The 17,961-nt window shown below is 38.0% G+C and overlaps 2 protein-coding genes across 2 annotated transcripts; one reads left to right on the plus strand and one right to left on the minus strand.

The window, feature by feature from the left end:
• Window positions 1-442: 442 nt before the first annotated feature.
• Window positions 443-8,435, plus strand: LOC109103069 (kelch-like protein 40a). The gene is made up of 6 exons (XM_019116387.2): window positions 443-2,698; window positions 3,050-3,210; window positions 5,470-5,577; window positions 5,675-5,860; window positions 5,940-6,089; window positions 7,770-8,435. The coding sequence occupies exons 1-6, from the start codon at window positions 1,589-1,591 to the stop codon at window positions 7,879-7,881; spliced, it is 1,827 nt and encodes a 608-aa protein (XP_018971932.2). The 5' UTR covers window positions 443-1,588; the 3' UTR covers window positions 7,882-8,435.
• A 339-nt stretch (window positions 8,436-8,774) lies between these two features.
• Window positions 8,775-17,165, minus strand: LOC109103480 (zinc finger and BTB domain-containing protein 47-like). Its single transcript, XM_042772733.1, has 6 exons — window positions 16,535-17,165; window positions 13,115-14,359; window positions 12,016-12,163; window positions 11,793-11,908; window positions 10,073-10,217; window positions 8,775-9,989 (listed from the first exon to the last, which is right to left on the minus strand). Exons 1-6 carry the CDS (start codon window positions 16,535-16,537, stop codon window positions 9,583-9,585), a joined length of 2,064 nt encoding a protein of 687 aa, XP_042628667.1. The 5' UTR covers window positions 16,538-17,165; the 3' UTR covers window positions 8,775-9,582.
• Between the last annotated feature and the right edge of the window lie 796 nt (window positions 17,166-17,961).

Raw genomic sequence — 17,961 nt, forward strand, 5'->3', positions numbered from 1 at the left:
TAGTCACAATGATGCCCCATTAAACCACACAAAGCTTAGTCACTTCACCACATTAAACTTTGTACAGTCAAATTTTTCTGTTACTCGTGTCACACTCTAGCAGATGATATGGTGTGAACACATTCCCCTATTAGGCTTTGTGCTACATCTAGCTTTGAGTGGCACAAAAGAGATTTGAGTTAAATAATGGGCTTAAAATATACACTGATGAATACTGTAGGTCTGCTAAACTGTTATCAGCACACAATTACATATCTAGTTTTCAGTCTCCCTTTGGAGTTTTTTGTCACCTTACATCGGTTTTTAGTGCAAATTAGACTTTCCTTTGTCATCATATACTCTAAAAATAGATTATTTTCTTGACTTATAGTTCCATGAAGAAACTTTCCATCACACAGAAGGTTGAAAAAGATTCTTCAGATTATTAACATGTTCTTTAGACTAAGAAAAAAATGGTTCTTTTAAGAACTGTTCACTGAAGGGTTCTTTGGGGAACTCAAAATGATTTTGCTATGTCATCACTACAAAAACGTAGCTTTTAAAACCTTTTTAAGAGTGTACCTTTAGAAAGTTTTTTAGCTTTAAATTGGAATAATTATATTAAATGCCTATTTACAGAAAATGCATAAACACAGTTCTGTTTGTGATTAATTGGTTCAGGGTGAAAATGTAAAAAGCTATAGCTTAGTGATTAGCACATGTTCAAACATATTACAGGTCTCAAGTGAGGATTCAAGGTTTACATTCCTGTTGTCCCTGCCATGTGCAGTCCTCCCCACATGAAAAAAAAATAATGAATTCTATTAGAACTGTAACAAATAAAGTACTCTTGCGCTCATAGTGCCCAGGTTTGAGTCTAGCCTTGGACATGTCCTGGTCAACCGTCCCTCCCTGTGCTTTCCGAAAAAAAAAAAAAAAAAAAAAAGGTTGCCACTGCTTGGTCATATGATTTGATGCTAAGAGACAAAGGAGCCCATAATACTGAGTAGCTCCACTAGAGGGCTCCACTACGTGGACATTATCTCCCAAAAATAATAGGCAGTTCTATTTCTGTTCAATTCAATTCAATTCAAGTTTATTTGTATAGCGCTTTTTACGATACAAATCATTACAAAGCAACTTTACAGAAAATTAAGTTTCTACAATATTTAGACTGTTTGTCTCATTTTGAAACTAGTCGTAAATGGGTCTGATTTCCATCTTTTCTTTCTCTCTGTAACATTCTTTTCAAGTTATTCACATTTTCCAACCGTGCTGCTCTACTGTCCTTCTCCATAAGATCCACAACTTCATAGTCCCAGTGAGCAACATGTCAGCTGTTGGCCTGATCTGTTTGTTGGGGGGAAGGGAGGGACAGCTTGTATTTCAGGCTCTAAGTGTGGTTCATTTGTGCATTTCTATATATAGATGGACAGTCAGTAGCTGATAGCTTGTGACAGCTGAGGAGCTCAGGCCACACCAAAGCGTCACATCCTCTGCCATTTCTCTTTTAGAGTAACAGTGTTAATACAGTCAGTTCAGTTCTGCTGTGGGAGAGGACCAGGACACCCCTCCCTCCTACTGAAATATCACATCAAACCATAACAAGATGGCCTCCTTGTCAGTGGACCCAGTGACGGAGCCACGGATGTACCAGCAAACGCTCCTACAAGATGGGCTCTGCGATCTCCTGGATGCTAACAAGTTTGTAGACTGTGTTCTGAAGATCAAAGACAAAGAGTTTCCTTGTCATCGGCTAGTGCTAGCCGCTAGCAGCCCTTACTTCAAAGCCATGTTCCTTTCGGACCTGGAAGAGAGCAAAAAGCGGGAGATTGTTCTAAAAGACATCGAACCTGGGGTCATGGGAATGATCCTGAGGTACATATACACCTCGGATATCAACCTTACTGAGCATAACGTCCAAGACATTTTCATGGCGGCCAACATGTACCAGATTCCATCGATCTTCAGCGTGTGTGTGTCATATCTGCAGCAGAAGCTGGTTCTCAGTAACTGTTTGGCCATCTTTAGATTGGGACTGTTGCTGGACTGTCCGCGTTTGGCTATGGAGGCACGGGACTTCATCTGTGACCGGTATGCCCTCATCATTCGGGACCAGGATCTCCATCAGTTGGGTCCTGGCGAGTTGGCGGCTATCATCACATGTGACTCACTAAATGTGGAACGAGAAGAGTTGGTGTTTGAATCTCTCATGGAGTGGGTGGAGTATGACACGAACGAGAGATTGAAGGACCTGCCACAACTTCTACACTGCATACGTTTCCGTCTTATGCCAACAAGTTACTTTAAAGAGAAAGTCGAGGGGCACCGATTGATCAGGACAAATCAGGAGCTAAAGAAGGAGCTTCAGATTGTCAAGGATGCACAGAAAGGACTGCTACACAGGGTCAAAAGGGTCAAGAAGGAAGGCGAGACGGCAAATTCTGAGGATGAGGATGAGGAGGGTTTGCTGCCGGGGATCCTAAATAACAATCCACGTTTTGGAATGTTTCAAACAGACCTTATATTGATGATTAGCGATACAGGAACGGTAGCATATGATGTTCGTGCAAACGAGTGCTATATAGCATCTTCATCCACTGAGATCCCTAAAAACCACTGCAGTCTTGTCACAAAGGAAAATCAGATCTTTGTCGCTGGAGGTCTGATGTACAATGAGGAGAACAAAGAACAGCAGTTCAGCTCCTACTTTCTTCAGGTAACGCATGGTCAAGTCTTGCTAATGTTGCTAAATATGTTTGCATTACAAATCAATGACTCAAAGCATCATAAATCTCTGGTTCCAAAAATACATTTGTGAGAATGACCCTCAGGGTCCATATTTCTTCAGGACAGCTGATAAAGCTTTGAACCTCATGTGTCATGTTTTTAATTATTCAGGACAGCTGATAAAGCTTTGAGCTTCATGTGTAACCTTGGAAGGTGTTTGTGTCGAAGGAATCAAGCTTTGAGCTTCATGTGTCATGTTTTTAATAATTGTATCTGTATGAGAAAGGAACAATGCTTTTAGATTATTATCTTTTAATCTGAGCTCTGCTTCATCCAACAGTTTGATGCCATGAGCTCTGAATGGTTGGGGATGCCCTCACTACCAGACCCTCGCTGTCTGTTTGGTCTGGCTGAGGCTGAGAACTCCATCTATGTGGTGGGAGGAAAAGAGTTGAAGGAGGGAGAACGTGCACTAGATTCTGTTATGGTCTACGACAGACAGTGAGTACAACTCTATAGCACATGACATACATTCACAAAGCTTGTTCAATCTGAAAGCGGGTTGCACAAAGTTTGAGAATGTTTGTGCATTCATGCATGTCACGAATACTCATTAAACAAATTTGTTGCCATTAGTTTTATTTAAAAATTTTTAACATGATGCACTATAAATGTGTTGCAGATTCATGCATGTCATGAATATTTAATGCGAACTAAACTATATGTAGCCATTAGTTTAAATTTAACATGATGCACTATAAATGTGTTGCATTCATCATATGACGTTGCTAAAAAGAACATTATTTTGTGTATTAGGTGTAATGCAAGGTGTTTATGTGGTTTAAGGTTCAAAATACACATTATTTTCCACATAATGTACATTATTGTTTCTCCTCTATGCCCCACCTTTCTGAAAAGTGTTGATTTTTACAAAGCTCATCGGTCTGAAAAGCGAGGTGTGCTATGATTGGCCAACTATGCATTGTGATTGGCTGAATACCTCAAGCATGTGATGGAACAGTTACGCCCCTTACCATACTGTGATGCCGTGTCCCGGCATGATGAGACAAAACCAATAACACCCAAACGAGGCATTTGTTGCATCCAGTGGGGACATAATTACTGATTATAATGACTTATACTGTCTTTTTATGTGTTGCGTTGTGTATTGCGTTGCATAAATATAAAACCATGTCTGCATTTTTGATCACAGAAACTACATACAAGTGCTACTCTACACTGCTCAAAACTCGCATTTAAATCATCAGTGGCAAATCCTTTACATATGAAAACGTACTTACAGACTGTGAGTCAGAAGCACCAGACTGTCCTTGCAAAGTTGGAATTGCCCCACTTTATAGAAATAGACACCGGCATAGGCTACTCTCACAGAAAACAGTCCTCGTCTGCCGCAAAATGTGCTACACACATCTGAATATTTGGGTTGAACTGTTCCGGAACAGTGTTGAAATACAACTTAACCACTGATTTCTAGTTGTGTCCTCTTTTGAAAGGCCAAACAAAGTAGTTTTGCTTTCACAATGAAACACACAGCATCTCCACAGCATGGCGCCGGCGGCAGCCGCGAGAATAAAAGTTACACCTTCTTTCTTTGCATGAACATTTGGGCGGCGTTATGCAAATTTTCCCACATCATGACGTAGACGTGGGGGCGTGTTAGAATGAGATGTTTTAGGGGGGTGTGGTTTACTCTTAACTTTTATAAAGAATATCTCTTTGGATTTGAGACTTCAGTCTTTGCATCTTTACAGATCTTCTTTAATTCTTTTTTTAAGCTCTTTGCACCAAGAGCTTGTAACACTCCAAAGAGAAAGGAAAAATGTACATCACATCATATGACCCCTTTAATGAATCATTAGAAAGGTTTAACTCAATCAGCCTGTGTACGAAAGCTTGGGCAGCTGACTTGTTGCTTCACTGCCCTATCAGGCAATGACTTCACAGAAATCTGAGGCACCATAACCCTTGATTGAAATGAAATCTACATTTGAAAAAGTCGGGTAAAAAACATACATTTACACACAAACTGACCACCAACTGCAACTTTTTTTTTTTTTGTAGCTCATGTCATGGAATCGAACATGATTTGAGCTAAAAAATAAAATGGCATCTGACAGTTGCAGTTGGTGGTCAGATTGTGGGATATCAAAGGAAGTGAAGAATATATCTGTCTTCTATCTACTGTATGTCTTCAAACATCAATCAGATTAATGTATCTCAGTAGACAGGATGTGACACAGTGATGGAAGTCAGATGTGCCTTGGTGCCTTCCTGCCTTCATATTTTGCCTGCAGAGACCTGCGTTTAGCTTTTGGAAGTAGTCAAGAGTTTCCCATTTGAATCAGTCTAACAAATCCTCAACTGTGAATGAACTAAGCGAATCAGCCAGAACCACTACTAAATCAACATTTGACTTACTTTATTGAACAAACGCTCCATATCAGTAAATCATTACTTCAATACAGCCATTAGGCAGATCAATTTTACTTGATGGGCCACTTTAAAAAAAATCTGTATAATATGTATACCTCACAATCATGTCTTTCATAATTTTTATATCTCACCGTAAGCCTTATGGTGTGAAATTGATAAGCAACTTAAATAGAACAATTTTGTTTCCCTCTCATATTTCCCTCTTTTTTGGTAGATCTTGAGATTGGTCGGTCCTAGCCAGAATCCCTGATCAATTGGATGTTGTCTGAAATGGCTGAATGCTGATAATTATACATTTTCACACAGGTCATTCAAATGGGGAGAGTCTGACCCTCTTCCGTACGCAGTTTATGGTCATGGAATTGTTTCACACAAAGGACTGGTCTATGTGATAGGTGGAAAAACGGAGAGCAAGTGAGTGAAGAACCTGATTTTATCCTAGTTTACAAACATATTATGCCAGGTTGTCTTTGGTTTTCAAAACCAGACTTAAATGAAATGTGATGCATAGGAAATGCCTGAGGAGAGTATGTGTCTATGACCCCTCTAAGTTTGAATGGAAGGATCTGGCACCCATGAAATTGGCCCGCTCGCTGTTCGGCACAGCTGTTCACAAAAACAAAATCTATGTGGTGACTGGAGTCACTGATAACGGCCTGACTAATAGTGTGGAGGTCTATGACATCGCCAGCAACACGTAAGTCACACTCTTTTGACATATTTTCTCAAGACTCCTTAACTCAGGTAAGTTGCTCACTTGTTTATCTCCTGCTTAGCTGGTCGGATTTCGTGGAGTTTCCTCAGGAGAGAAGCTCTCTTAACCTGATTGAACTTGGCGGCTGCTTGTACGCTGTGGGGGGTTTTGCTATGATGCCCAATGAGACTACAGAAAAACTGGAGCCCACCGAAATGAACGACATATGGAAGTGAGTATTTATGTTCAGCTCAAACTGGTTTAATGAACTTGTTGAGCTAAGGAAACTTGGTCATACAATGGGTATAGAACCCCCCCCCCCCCTTTAAAATAATCACATTTTGTTGCTTTGCAGCCTGAAATGAAGACGGACACAGTTTTTGTTTTATCCAGCTGTATTTACTCAGTGCAACTTATAACCTCCAAGTGGAAGATATTACACCAACGTGTCAGACAAAAACAAAAAATAAAAAACAGAATCACTGAGTTGGAAATAGGATCACCCCCTTGTGTCAGTGTTTTGTTGAACCACCTTTTGCTTTAATTAAAGTCTTTAGTCTGTTGGAATGTGTTGTCTCTTCTAACTTTGCACATCTAGACTTTGCAATATTTGCCCACTCTTCTTTGTAGAACTGCTCAAGTTCAGTTAAATTTGATGGTGATAGTTTGTGGACTAAAGTCTTCAAGTCATTCCACAGATTTCCAACAGGTTTAAGTCTGGGCTCTGACGGGGCCATGCAAGGACACTCAGCTTTTTCTCCTTCAGCCACTGTGTGCTTTGGGTCATTATCATGATGGAAGGTAAACCTTCCCATTGACAACTTTCTGACAGAGAGCAGCAGATTTTCCTCAAGAATTTGACAGTATTTTGCCCCATCCATTTTTCCTTCTATCCTGAAAAGTGCTCCAGTCCCTGCTGCAGAGAAACACCCTCATAACAGGATATTAACACCTCCATGCTTTACTGTAGGAATGCTGTTATTTGGATGCTAAGCTGAATTGGATTTCCTACAGACATACTGTTTGGTGTTGAGGACAAATAATTCAGTTTTAGTCTCATTTGCCTCAGAATCTTCAAGGTGCGTTTTGGCAAACCTCAGTCATGACTGCATGTGGCCTTTCTTGAGGAGTGGCTTTTTTCTTGCAACCGTCCCATACAAGCCACATTTGTGGAGAAGGTGTGATAATGTTGTCACACACACAATGACCACTCTTTGTCATAAATTCCTGCAACTGCTTCAGAGTTGCTGTAGGCCTCTTGGTAGCCTCTCTGACCAGTTTCCTCCTGACACTTTCATCCTGTTTGGAACGACATCCTGATCCAGCGAGGGTTTGTGTTGTACCAAATACCTTCCACTTCTTAATAATAGACTTCACTGTGCTTCTAGGCATTGATAAAGGCTTTGAATTTTTTTTTCTTTGAAAATCTCCTGACTTGTCCACAACTTTATCCTGGGGAACTTTTGACAGCATCTTGCCACAGTTGATTGTTTGTTTCAGTAGCACTACTAAGGACTGAGATGCTCCAGGAAAGCTCTTTTCATGCTGAGCTAATCAAAACAACCACAGCTGATCACAGCTGAAAGTCAAATGGCTTTGTGTGCCATTGAGAAGGTGATCAGCTACACCTGAGTAAGTTTACAAGTCATTTTTAGGAGGGGGTGATCCTTTTTCCAACTCAGTGATTCTGTTTTGTTTTTTTCTTACATGTTGGTGTTACATCTTTCACATACATGATATAAGTTACACTGAGTAAATACAGCTGGATAAAACAAAAACTGTGTCCGTCTTCATTTCAGGCTGCAAAGCAACAAAATGTGATTATTTTAAAAAGGGTGATTCTTTTATATACCCATTGTATATTTGAAAATAAAGTTGGAAATTGAGATTTAAATTGTGATTTGCCTGACAGGTTTGAGGAGGAGGAGAACTGTTGGAATGGGATCCTGAGGGAGATTCGTTATGCTGCAGGGGCCACTGTGCTTGGAGTACGTCTGAACACCTTGAGACTCACAAAGATGTGATCTACTGTCATGTATTGACAAAATACAGAGTAAACAATGTTGCCCTCATCTTCATAAAAGAGCAATACATATTCCATTGATTTAAAAAGAAAGTCACAGACTTAGGTTGTTGATATAGTTTGTGATAGATCTTAGAGCAGTGTTTGATGCTGCTGTTCCAAGAAAACTCCGCAGATGGAGACAAACACCAAACAATCTAGTTTTTCATAAGAATGCTTTGTTAGTCATTTTGGGTAATTAGATGTTGAATAATTTGACTTATTTAAATATCCATGTACACCGATTTCTATCATTCTGTTATATGTTATTTTAGATGACAACTACAATTGAATATTTTGCAATTATGACCAAGTACAATGTTCTTACATTCAAAAAAGGAGAAATAAATGGCAGTGACTGAACAATAACCTTATATACTGTAGACAATGACCAAACTAAAATGAAAACACAAACAACAAAACACAATTGTCCGTGGTAAATGTCAACACAAATATTGTCCTGCACCCTCCAAAGCCACATGAAAATAAAAAATAAAGGTGAAAGAATACAAAGGCTTTATATTACATATGCCATTTTTTTTCTTGTTGATACTGCTTGACATCATGACTTTCATGATGAGTCCTGGATGGAGCTTCAGAGTCACTTTTTCATCATGAATAATAAACAGCTAGCGCTGCGAACACAAACACTCTGAAATGAAGAGATCCGAACATCTCTCAGGTTTTGGAATGTTTTGCATATACCAAAATATTCTTAATTACATAGAAATTAAAATACTACAGCAATAAAATAGGTCAATTAATAAAAAATATAAAAAATATTGCTGTGTAAAAACATTTACAGATCTGAAACTCTAAGTTATCTGTCTTCAAGTGCAAAAATGACCAGTTAAAAACAATAAAAAATAGATTTTTAATTCAGAAGATCAAACTTTAGAGTCTGCATGAGACTGTGAGACGTGGGGGAACACTAAATAGTGGAGAACTGACTTTTTCATTAATAATATAATACAATCTCTAGCGTATACTTGACTTCTAGATTTCCAGCTGTTGACAAAATACAGATGATAGTCATTCTCAATTTAGAGAAAGATGGAGAAACAATTCAATTTGACTTTTAAGGTGCTTTTAAAAAAATACAACAAAAAATGATAAAACTATCACAAAATGCAAGGGCTAAACAAATGTTTATGAAACCCCTTCCACCAACAGGCCAGTAAAGTGCCAGAAACAGGATCTATTGACTGAACTTTTTTTACCACCAAGACCGTGTCTTGTATATATCCATATACGTACATATATCACAGGTCATCACCCCAAACATGAATAGTGCTTTTTGACAAACTTTTACATAAAAAAAGCATCTAAATCTATAAAAACCCAAAGCTATATAAACCAAATATGCTTTTGTCTATTTATTATTCTGTTAATATACTGTACATAAAAGCATATATGTCTTACATTTAGTGTTCTACATCTGGGTAATAGTTTTAGTATTTTACTTAATACTTCTTGCCTATTTAGGGATTATCATAGCATGGAGGACTCCGTCAACATTTGATATGGGATTGGAAGAGTTAGAAGGAGTATCAGAGAATATGATGTGAAAACAAAATAAGACTAACATGAAATCTCAGACTCTTTGCTACATATAAAGTATCTCTGCATCACAAAGAAACAATTTTAGAATACAGAGCAGTAGTTACAGGTTCCTGGAGTCTGTCCTTCCAGCGGAGTAGAGCGGCGTAAGGGAACGCAGCTGAGAATGTGACGGACCCCCATCCACTGAGTGGAGCACAGATGATGGGAAAGAGACTACACCATGTGGATGTGGGTTAATATCCCTCAGTGCTTCCATCCCAACCGGCAGTTCTGGGTTTGCAGCAGCTTCCGTTTGATTGGTTATAGCAGAGGAGTCCAGCAGTGGAGGGTTCCTGACCTGGGAACACTTCTCTCGGTGAGCTTTCAGCATGTTGGAGAAGCGGAAACGCTGGCCGCATGCTTCGCAGGGGTATGGCTTCTCTCCCGTGTGTGTACGCCGGTGCCGCTTCATATTGGGACGACTTGTGAAGCTCTTCCCACAGATCTCACATATATATGGTTTCTCTCCTAGGAATAAAAAAAACAGCAGACCTCTAAGACTTGCTGTATAAAAGATTTCAAAGTGCTGTACATGTGTACGAGCATCTCACCTGTGTGTGTCTTCATGTGTTCATCAAAATACTGTTTCATATTGAAGTCCTTCCCACACCACTGACACATAAACTGCTTGTGTCCGATGTGGATGCTCATGTGAGAGCGCAGTTGGTACTTATACTGAAATCGCTCACTGCAGACCTAAATGACAAGGAGTGGACAAATTTTAAACAGGGCCAGCAATTGACTATGTACAGGGTTACTTCCTGGTTTTCGATAAGCCAGCTCAGTCATTTCCTGTCAACTGTTAAAATCAATTGTGCTTTAAGTGGAACGCCCTTTGCTCGGTTTCTCTAAATAATCCATTCACAAATTTAAAGAAAAGTTTTCTTTGTCTAAGAGGACCAAACCTCCACGTATATAGTTTCAAGAATAACAAATTAGAGTGTAAAAAATTAAGCGAGTGAATCTGATACATTGTGCCGCGAGTCATTGCTATGATGGACAGTGATAAAGCAATAGACTAAACAAAACATTTGATGAGCCGCTGTCAAAAACAGAGCTGTGCATTAAATGATTCTAACTATTACGTGTCTAGCTATATGTTGTTAAATGAAACTATGTTAATGTCGCTATCATTATTTACGGTGTTGCAATTATTTTGTTTCTCAATTTCCGACAAGAATGAGGCAGGAGAGGTTTCTGTGAGCATCTCAAGAGTCTCTATCTATATATACCACAACATCAATTGATGCATCACCGGAAGTTTAACAGCTGCATATATTTATGCAGAAGTTCTAAAGAAGGCTCCGTGCATATGGTCAACTGACATAATAAAACAGAATGTTTTGGTCCTGGATGCTGATTGGTCAATTCAGCTGTGCTAAAATATCCAATGCTTGGATCCAAAAACCCATCTTCACCCAGTTATTGTTCATATCACTATACAGAAATCATTGATTGTTTATAGATGTTCTGATTTAATAAATTCTTATTTATGTTATATTCACATATAAGTATATTTTAACATGATTTTTTAAATACTGTTAATAACAATGGGCAGTGTTTCAGACTGATTCAAACTGGTAACTCATCTACTTGACCTATCTAGTAAAAGAACGACTATTTGTTGAATGTTTTTGATTTTCTAAAGTCATTTCTTCAATTATCAGATTACACTAGTAATGTCTTGTTTGTTATATTGTGCAGCCAGTGAGGACAACTCAGTAGAAAGTCCTTTTTGATATTATTTTTGTGTATATAAACGTTTACACAACACATACACACACACTCATATATATATGTGTGTGTGTGTGTGTGTGTGTGTGTGTGTGTGTGTGTGTGTGTGTGTGTGTGTGTGTGTGTGTATGTGTGTGTGTGTGTGTGTGTGTGTGTGTGTGTGTGTGTGTGTTGCACCGAAATAATGTCAAGAAACTTGTTCTACTACTTGTTTATATATATATATAAACAATGCTCAAACTATGTAGTCAGATACATTTTCAAAATATAAAGTAAAAAATAATTATTGTGATTTTATTAATTGGAATTGTTCAAATCAAGACAGAAATTATTGTTTGTTTATTTGCTGACATCAGGGCTATATCTAATAGTAACAGAATGACACTTAATGAATTTGCTTAAAATATTCAATTAGCTGAAAAATAAAACATTGTTTCAATAAATGTTAATGTACTTTTTAAATTGTTTTTTTTTTTAAAGGAGAAATAATGACAATAATCACAGCTTCATCTACTTTATTGCTTCATTTGACCATACCTCACACTGGAAAGGCTTCTCTCCTGAATGTTGGAGAGAGTGGACCTTCAGTGACATGCTCCTTTTAAAAGACTTGCCACATGTCTCACAGGTAAATGGCATCTCTTTTGTGTGGGCTGAAGATGTGCAGAACAAGACAATGATTTGAAGCAGAAGTGTACTGTTTAAAGTATAAGACTATGAGTAAATGTTTCAGAGAGAACATGGCAGTAACACAACTCACCAACCATGTGCTTGCGTACATGAGCCATTGTGTAGAATTTCTTCTCACAGATCTCACAAGTGTACTTCTTCTCAGCATAGCCATGAACAATCTTATTGTGGTCATGGAGCGACCAGAGCTTCCTGAAAGCTTTTCCACACGTTAGACACTACAAAATCAGACAAAGACCAATAAAAGCTAATGCAATAATGTACACTGCATTAAGTTGTTTATATGGGTTTTAATGTTCCTGGGTCAACTACAAATAAAAGCATCTGCAATAAAGGAAAGGCGAAATGGGTAACACTTTACAATAAGGTTCCATTTGTTAACTATATTCAATGCTTTAACTAACATTAACTAACAATAAGCAATACATTTGTGACAGTGTTTATTAATTTTTGTTAACATTAGTTAATAAAAATACAACTGTTCAATGTTAGTCCATGTTAGCTCAGGTCCATTTACTAACATTAATAGATACAATGGTCACACTTTATTTTAAGGTCCAATTTTCACTATTAACAAAACATTAACTATGACTTTTGACTCAGTTAACTCCTAATTTGCTGCTTATTAATAGTAAGGTAGTTTTTAAGTTTAAGTATTGGGTAGGATTAGGGATGTAGGATATGGTCATGCAGAATATTTGCTTTATAAATACTAATAAAGCCAATATGTTATTAATAGGCATGCTAATAAGCAACTATTTAATAGTGAGAATTGGTCCCTAAATTAAAGTGTTACAGATACCACTTTTCTTTTTAATAATGCATTAGTAAATGCTGGAATCACTTAGATTAATAAAGGCTTTAGAAGTATTTTTTTCATTGTTAGTTTATGTTAACTAATGTGTTTAACTAATGTCAACAAATGCGACCTTATTGTGAATTGTTACCAAAAATGTTTTTCAAATCAAAGGTTCAGAAATATGTATTTTCTGTATTCATGTTGGTTTCATATGGTTTGAAAATTATTTATACCATTTTTAGGAAGAGTGTACACAACTTCATATTTAAAAAATAAAAATGATTTCAAATGTCGTTTTTGAATTTAAAAATACATATTTTTGTACAAATCTGACAAACTCTTAATTCGTAATATTAAGTTTTGAGCCTACCTGTATGTTCTTCTCACAGTCGGTCTGCTGATGCAGCAGTAGCTCGCTCTCCATTAGGAAGCGTTTGCTACACTTGTCACAGATATGCATGCGGTTATGTGTCACGTTCATGTGTTTCTCCAGGTACCAGCGGTTGTTGAATGTCTTGGGGCACCACACACAGGTGAAGCTCTGAAACTCTAAGCTATCCTGGTCCAGATGCTCCTCACTGTTCCCTCCATGAGCTGTCTCTTGCCTCTCTCTCTCACTTTTTTTCTCGGAGACCATTGTGACAGCATCGGCGGAGGCCCGGGTTTGTCGTACTGGTCTTTCAGACATGAATGCAGGTAATGTGTATTCATCTTCCTCTTCACTGCTGCCTTCTAGTCTCACATCATCATCTTCACTTTGCTCACATTCATCTTCCTCTTCCTCCAAAGCCACATTGTCTCTTGATTCCTCAACATTCTCATTACTCCTCTTTCCTTTGCCAGGAAGCTGTTGTCCAGAAGGCGAGTGAACTGCCACGCTTCCCTCTAAACCTTTGGACACATTAAGTGTTTGGTTGTTCAGGTTCAGCTCTACAATAATTTGCTCTCTATTAAATGAATCAAGATCTTCAGGGTCCTTCAGGTTTTCCGTTTCCTTCCCTTCTACTTTACAAGCACCTACTTGCACTGGACGCCCATCGCCAGCCTGAACAGCATATGGGTTTGCTTCACTCTTCCCTCCATGGATCCTGGCACAGGTCGGGTCCTTCTCTTGCTTGATCTCCATGTGAAAGTTGGAGTTCACCGAGCTGCTGTTGCCCTGTTTGGTTTGATCCACAGAGCGACTGATTTCCAGTGAGCCTCTAGTAATGAGTTCCTTGCAGGAAGTGGCGATGTTACTCATCTGGAGCACTGTGGCAGCCTTGAGCACATCTTGGGCATTGCAGCTGGAGACCAGCAGCTTGGAGGTGTAGATGAAGTTGAGGATCTGCTGCAGGCCTTGAGGCTTGAGGGTCTCCAGAGAGAGTTCCACACGCCGCAGCTCCTTACTCGATGCAAACAGTGAGTGGAAGAAGGGGCTGTAGGCTGCTAGGACACCCTTATGGGCCTGGAAAGAAGTCTGGTGGTGCAGGAGGACAATGTCTACGTCACATAGATCTGGCTGAAACAGACGCTGCTTGTTCAACCTGTCCATTAAAAAGGTGCAGTGAAGGGCCACATCCTCAACGAGGGAGAACTCTGCAGATGGATGCTCAGAAGTTTTCTCCACTATGAGCTACAACAGAACATCAGATTGAACTGAGATGCACATCAACTTCATCGTTTAAATGTTAGATATTGATTTACATTGCAATCAAACAACAGGCTGGTGTTGATTGTCATTTAAAAGGTAACTCTTAAGCAAATTATAAGTTTTAAATTCTATTTCTAATAATATAAAACTTTTTCTAAACAACATAATTTATTATATTATACTATTTCTAAACAACATAATTTATTAAATTATATTATATTATATTAATATGATTTATGAACTTTTTGTTACATGTTTGCTTTAAAATGCCATGCTTGATATTTTTCTTAAAATGTGTAGCTGCCTTTGTAAGGTGATATCAGGCAAATTGGGCCACTTTTTGGTTAATCGCTTGGGACACTAACAAAAAACCCATGTATGACATTCAACTGTGTTCTTATGATAAATAAGGACTGTTTTTAATATTTTTTGTGTTGAATTGAGGTTATAAAATATAACTGTTCAGGCCCTACAGGTTTTGAAACATTAGATGCCCCACATTTTTTGAGATAGCAGTGTTCAGGTAAAATGGGCCAGTCATACTGCAAAGTGAAATAGAGACATTTCTGATAAAACACATTTAATTATATTTAATTTTATAATGTAACAGTGTAACATTGCATTTAAATTACATTAGAACATCAATTTGAATTACATTAAAACATCCATTTCAATCAATTTCATCAATAAAACATAAATTTCATGAAAAAATGTAGTGTTATGGCAACAGTTTAAAAGTTAACGGCCAATGACTGCAAAGAATTTCAAAGAAAAGAGGTAAGACACTCAAACCTTTCAATCAATTTTATCAATAAAACATAAATTTCATGAAAAATCTAACTTGTGTGTGTGTGTGTTTGTGTGTGTGTGTGTGTGTGTGTGTGTGTGCGTGTGTGTGCGGTGAGCGTGATTTCACCAAGTACAACATGTTCCTGGATCAAAACAACATTCCAATCAACCGATCAGAATAGAGATATAACTTTTCAGGAAATATCAGTTTTAGGCTTACGATCAGGGTTAGGTGCTTCTACACCCTTGTTAAACAGCTATCATTTCCCACTGATTTTAGGAATAAATTATTGGTAGGGTTAGGTTTAGGGGTAGGGATTGGGTTAAGTCTATATTTTTGGACAATAATGTTGATCCAGGATCATCAGAAGATGTTGATCCAGGAATATGTCTTACTTGGCAAAATCAAGCGACTTGTGTGTGTGCGCGGATCTGACGGATTTTCTAAAAACAGCCTTGACAGATAAAGTCATTTCATCAAAAATGCCATCGTCTTCACCACAGCGCTCATGAAACCAGGCACGACAGTACTCACGGACTTTCCAGTTATTATAATATAGTCATCCAATTATACAGACAAGCAAATAGTGAAGATATGTGAAATATTATATTCTCTATTATAAAAACATATATATATATATATATATATATATATATAATGTATATATTATATATAATATAGTATAAAAACTAGGCTATATATATATATATAATGTCAAGTTTGATATTTTTCTTTTGTTTAATTATATTATTATATGTCCTAGTTCTACTATATATACCATCATTATTACAAACAATAAGTTACAATATTCTCTTAAATCATGAACTGGGATGAAAAAAAAAAATATGCAAAAATAGTACCTTTGAGGAGAGCATCTTGTCACAGAGGCAGTACCTTTAAACGGACACCTTTGCTCCTTCTATACCCCTAAAAGGTTCATAATTGTACCATAAAAGTACATTTTACTATCTTTGGGGTACATAGCCTATTACCACTCGAAGGCACTAATAAATATCCTTTAGGAGTAAAAAGGGTACAAAGGTGTCCCTTTGAGGGTACTGCCCCAGTGACAAGCTGTACCACTAAAGGTACAATTTTTGCACGTTTTATTTTGTAAGTGTAGTTTTAGTTAAGGTTTGTATTGAAAATTGAACAGCTGTGTCGGTAATAACATTAATTACATCAGCATCTTTTTAAAAAGTAACAAAAAGTTGCTGAAGCTCTCGACAGATGTGGAATCTGCGTGATATCAGCACATCTGCATGACCCGCACATCATCTTTCAGATGTGACTGATGTCTGTCAGATTCTACAGGCCGATGGAGTAAACAGTCGGAGATATGCAGGTAATAAAAACAGTCTTACTACCATGATGACTCAGTGCTCTCTGCCTCGAAGGAGAACCGTCTCCCCTCCTTAGCATTTCAATGCTTCGTTTTCAAGAAATCAGCTGTCTTATATCCGCTCTGCGCTCTTCTAGCCATTTTTGACATCTGTCCTTTTTCTTCATGTGCGCATGCAGAAGGGCTCGCACTCTCGGCCGGGGGAGTGATGATGATTGGAGGTCGAAAATCATATGGGTCGTTTTGTCTGTAGCTTTAAAGCGACAGGGACGTGATTAAACGAGGGAAAACCACAATCCGCAGCTTTCGAAGCGAAGTTATGGTTACAAATGGCAGAATAATCGCTTAGGAAGAACACATTTTTGGATGTATTCAAACGGTCTCCTTGAACACCTGGCGCCCGCTGCGCAGTCGGAGCCCACGGCAGCGGGGTCAGCGAGTCCACCGCGGAGCGGAGTGAACCGGTTCACCGCAGACAGCGCGACACTGCGGCCACGCGGTGACGCTAGAACACAGCTGTTCGTTGGATGCTTTTATCGACGGCATCGTTGCGCTCACAGCTGACCAGCTAAAGTAGTGGTCAAAACCCCTCTAAAACCAGCCTGCTGACTAGCTATGACCAGGCTAGATGATCAGCTAAAACCAGCTAACTAACTTAGGCTATTTAATATAATTTTATGCCCATCTAGAGTTTAGTGCAGCTGACATTAGCTCTGCGGAGGTCAGTGTACTGAGTGTATGTTTTGGTTATTGTAATAATTTAAGGGTTTGATGGGGAAGAAATTATAATCAGCTCGAAAACACTGATCATGAAACACTTTCCTTTGAAACAACATCAAAATCTGTAAAATATTTTCATCCTATAAAATATCTAGATATCTAGACTAAACTCATGTTGTTTTAAACTCTACATGAGACTGTAGTTCTATAACGTACAATTAAATAAATAACAATGAAATGCCCTAAATATAGACGTGCAAAAATCCTAAAATGTTTTTATCTTATTTTGTGCAATACATTAATTCTGTATTATATTGTCAATATTTTTATATGTAATTTAACAGTTAGTTTTGCATTCATTTTCTTTGTCTTTGGTGTTGTTTTATTATGCACAGTGTGTGCTGACATACAAGTGATGGATTATAACACTGGCTCTGCTGTAACACATTTAGTGTTAAACTCTATCAAAAGATTAGAACCGCTGGACATCAAAAAGTCCGCAACAACATGATGTAAGAGGAAGGTTGTAAATCTTACAGTGATGTTGACTAAGCTATGTCACGAATAAACATAAATCACAGGGTCTATAAAAACTTGTCAGTAAAGGGCATCTAATAATAAGCCTCTCAAACAAAGACGTTTATGGTCGTAATAATGAGTTATGTGAACTTAATTATAATATGCCATACAGTCTTTGAACATAATTTCCATTTGTAAACCAGATGAGACTTT

This window comes from Cyprinus carpio, chromosome A2 (assembly GCF_018340385.1).
Source record: "Cyprinus carpio isolate SPL01 chromosome A2, ASM1834038v1, whole genome shotgun sequence".
Taxonomy (NCBI): domain Eukaryota; kingdom Metazoa; phylum Chordata; class Actinopteri; order Cypriniformes; family Cyprinidae; genus Cyprinus; species Cyprinus carpio.